The sequence below is a fragment of the Salvelinus namaycush genome, unplaced genomic scaffold (assembly GCF_016432855.1).
Source record: "Salvelinus namaycush isolate Seneca unplaced genomic scaffold, SaNama_1.0 Scaffold4, whole genome shotgun sequence".
Taxonomy (NCBI): Eukaryota; Metazoa; Chordata; class Actinopteri; order Salmoniformes; family Salmonidae; genus Salvelinus; species Salvelinus namaycush.
The window spans coordinates 959,069-961,444 of record NW_024061007.1 but is presented as its reverse complement, the minus strand read 5'-3'; the positions used below and the strand labels follow the sequence as shown (position 1 = coordinate 961,444).

At 44.0% G+C, this 2,376-nt stretch overlaps 1 protein-coding gene across 1 annotated transcript; it reads right to left on the bottom strand.

The window, feature by feature from the left end:
- Window positions 1-420: 420 nt before the first annotated feature.
- Window positions 421-2,080, bottom strand: LOC120041006 (tripartite motif-containing protein 34-like). Its single transcript, XM_038985974.1, has 3 exons — window positions 1,509-2,080; window positions 990-1,085; window positions 421-888 (listed from the first exon to the last, which is right to left on the bottom strand). The coding sequence occupies exons 1-3, from the start codon at window positions 1,827-1,829 to the stop codon at window positions 862-864; spliced, it is 444 nt and encodes a 147-aa protein (XP_038841902.1). The 5' UTR covers window positions 1,830-2,080; the 3' UTR covers window positions 421-861.
- Between the last annotated feature and the right edge of the window lie 296 nt (window positions 2,081-2,376).

Here is a 2,376-nt window from a genome sequence, read left to right as displayed (position 1 = left end):
GCATTACCGCCCCCAACTGGACTATAATATAAATCTATTTTACTTTGTGATACAAAATGGGAAAAGGGGAAATTATGATAATACTAAGTAACACCATTCCAACTAACCCTACACTCATTAAAAACCCACTACCCCATTCCACTACTTTGACCCTATCTGCTCCTGCACCATGCCAACTAACCCTACACTCATTAAAAACCCACTACCCCATTCCACTACTTTGACCCTATCTGCTCCTGCACCATGCCAACTAACCCTACACTCATTAAAAACCCACTACCCCATTCCACTACTTTGACCCTATCTGCTCCTGCACCATGCCAACGACCTGGGAGGACGGGACACCACCACTCAACACTTCCTGTAACTCTTCTGAAGTCAAATCTCGTATGACCAAATACTTCTCTGGTTCTGAGCTCTTCACCACACCTTCTACCTCACTTAACTCTCCCTCATTCATTTCCATTTCACCTCCAGAACTCAGTCTGGCGCACGACTCACTCTGTTTGCTCTTGAATTATAACATTTGAAAGGTCTCTATTCTTTTGAAAATAAATGTTGTGTAAAGTTTTCTGTTCATTCATGATTGTTTATTATCTACTTCACTTGCTTTGGCAATGTAAACATATGTTTCCCAAGCCAATAAAGATCTTTGAATTGAATAGAGAGAGAGCTCCATGTTAATGTATAGGGGACATGAGTCAGTCATGGTTACTCATGGTTATGTGATGAGGTAGCCCCGCCTGCTACTTCTAAATCAGTGTCGGTCCAATAGGGAATGTCCTCTTGGTGTAACGGTCATGATGTTGGTTTCTCCCACGGTAGACCTGGGTTCATATCCCGTCAGTTACATTAAACAGTCTATTCTCTGAAAGGGGTCCAGACAGCCTGTTCCCAACAGTGGGGTCAGTGGGATTGGATAAGGACCCCTCTCTCTGATTGGAGGAGAGAAGTGAAATGGTGTGTCTCCTCTGGTCAACAATACTCACCTTGAAAGACTCCACAGCCTGTTGGAGCTCCTTCAGCTCCTTCTCTCTCTCCTGGAATCTCTGCTGGTCCTTCTGCTGACTCATCCCCAGCTGCCTCTGTGGAGAATCACTCTTCAATGAGCTATCAAGCTTTATTAGTCCAGTAGATCAATAGTATAGTAATGTGACATAGGACCCATAGAGAGGAAGGTCTACAATCCTGAGGAAGTCCCTTTACAATATGATATTATGTTGCTATGTGAATGATTACAGTTTTTATGGTAGGCCTACATGTATCAAGGGGTTGAGACTGAACTTTGAACTCATAAAAGGCCATTCAGAATGATAATAGTGTTTGACTTTAGAAAATGGTGATACATTTGGAGAATCTGGGTTAACATATCTATATACTCAAGGTTTGTATTCATATTTGTGGATCCATTTCATTTGAATTCTCTCATATTCAAACAGATTTAGTTCCTACTGTATCTTTAATTCTTTGTTTATCAAACAGTCACCAACAAGTTGTTCTGGTCTTACCTGTTTCTCAGTCCTCTCTGCTGCAGCTGACACTGTATCATGGCCTTTATGTTCATCCATTGTACACAGATAACAGATACACTGCTGATCGGTACGACAGTTTGTCATGATGAGACATGACAAACTGCTGATGAGAGCAGATCTTCTCCTGTAGTTGTGCGGTGGCTTTGACCAGCTTGTGCTTCTTGAAAGCAGGAGATTCATAGTGAGGTTGGAGGTGAGTCTCACAGTAAGAGGCCAGACACGGCAGACAGGACATGAGGGCTTTCCGCTTTCTGGTCCCAGTGCAGACATCACACGCCACATCTCCAGGTCCAGCATAGCACAGAGCAGAAGGGGGAGCAGCCTGGATTCCTGTCTTCTTCAGTTTCTCCACCATCTCAGCCAACATGTTATTTTTCCTCAGATTAGGCCTTGGAGTGAAGGTCTCTCTGCACTGAGGACAGCTATAGACCCCTTTCAGAACATCCTGATCCCAGCAGCCCTCAATACATATTCTACAGTAATTGTGTCCACAGGCAGTAGTGACCGGCTCCTTCAGTAGATCCAGACAAACAGAACAACAGAACTGGTCCTGGTCCAGTAGATCTCCCTGTTTAGCCATTTGGACGGTTGTTCACTCTCACACAGACAGACGACACAGAGAATCAGATCAGTTTCGTTTCCTAAGAAGAGAGTTTGTGGGAGGGGGAGGGACTTCCTGGTTCTGTCAGAGGGGTGGGGTTAGAAGGAGGGAGGGGTTAGAGGAATGGAGGAAGAGAGAGAGGAACTGCATGCAACAGCAAGAGGGAGACAAATAGTTTTGTTCCAAGGTTAGAGCCCTTAACATGCAACAAATGACATAATGAATCTTAAAATGTGAGTTGTT

Excerpts from the sequence above, each read along its gene's own strand:
- LOC120041006 (XM_038985974.1), bottom strand. The coding sequence starts at position 1,829 with ATGCTGGACCTGGAGATGTGGCGTGTGATGTCTGCACTGGGACCAGAA. Across the intron at positions 1,086-1,508 it reads CAGAGAGGACTGAGAAACAG|AGGCAGCTGGGGATGAGTCA; the intron begins GTAAGACCAGAA and ends GATTCTCCACAG. Across the intron at positions 889-989 it reads AGGCTGTGGAGTCTTTCAAG|GCTGTCTGGACCCCTTTCAG; the intron begins GTGAGTATTGTT and ends TGTTGGGAACAG.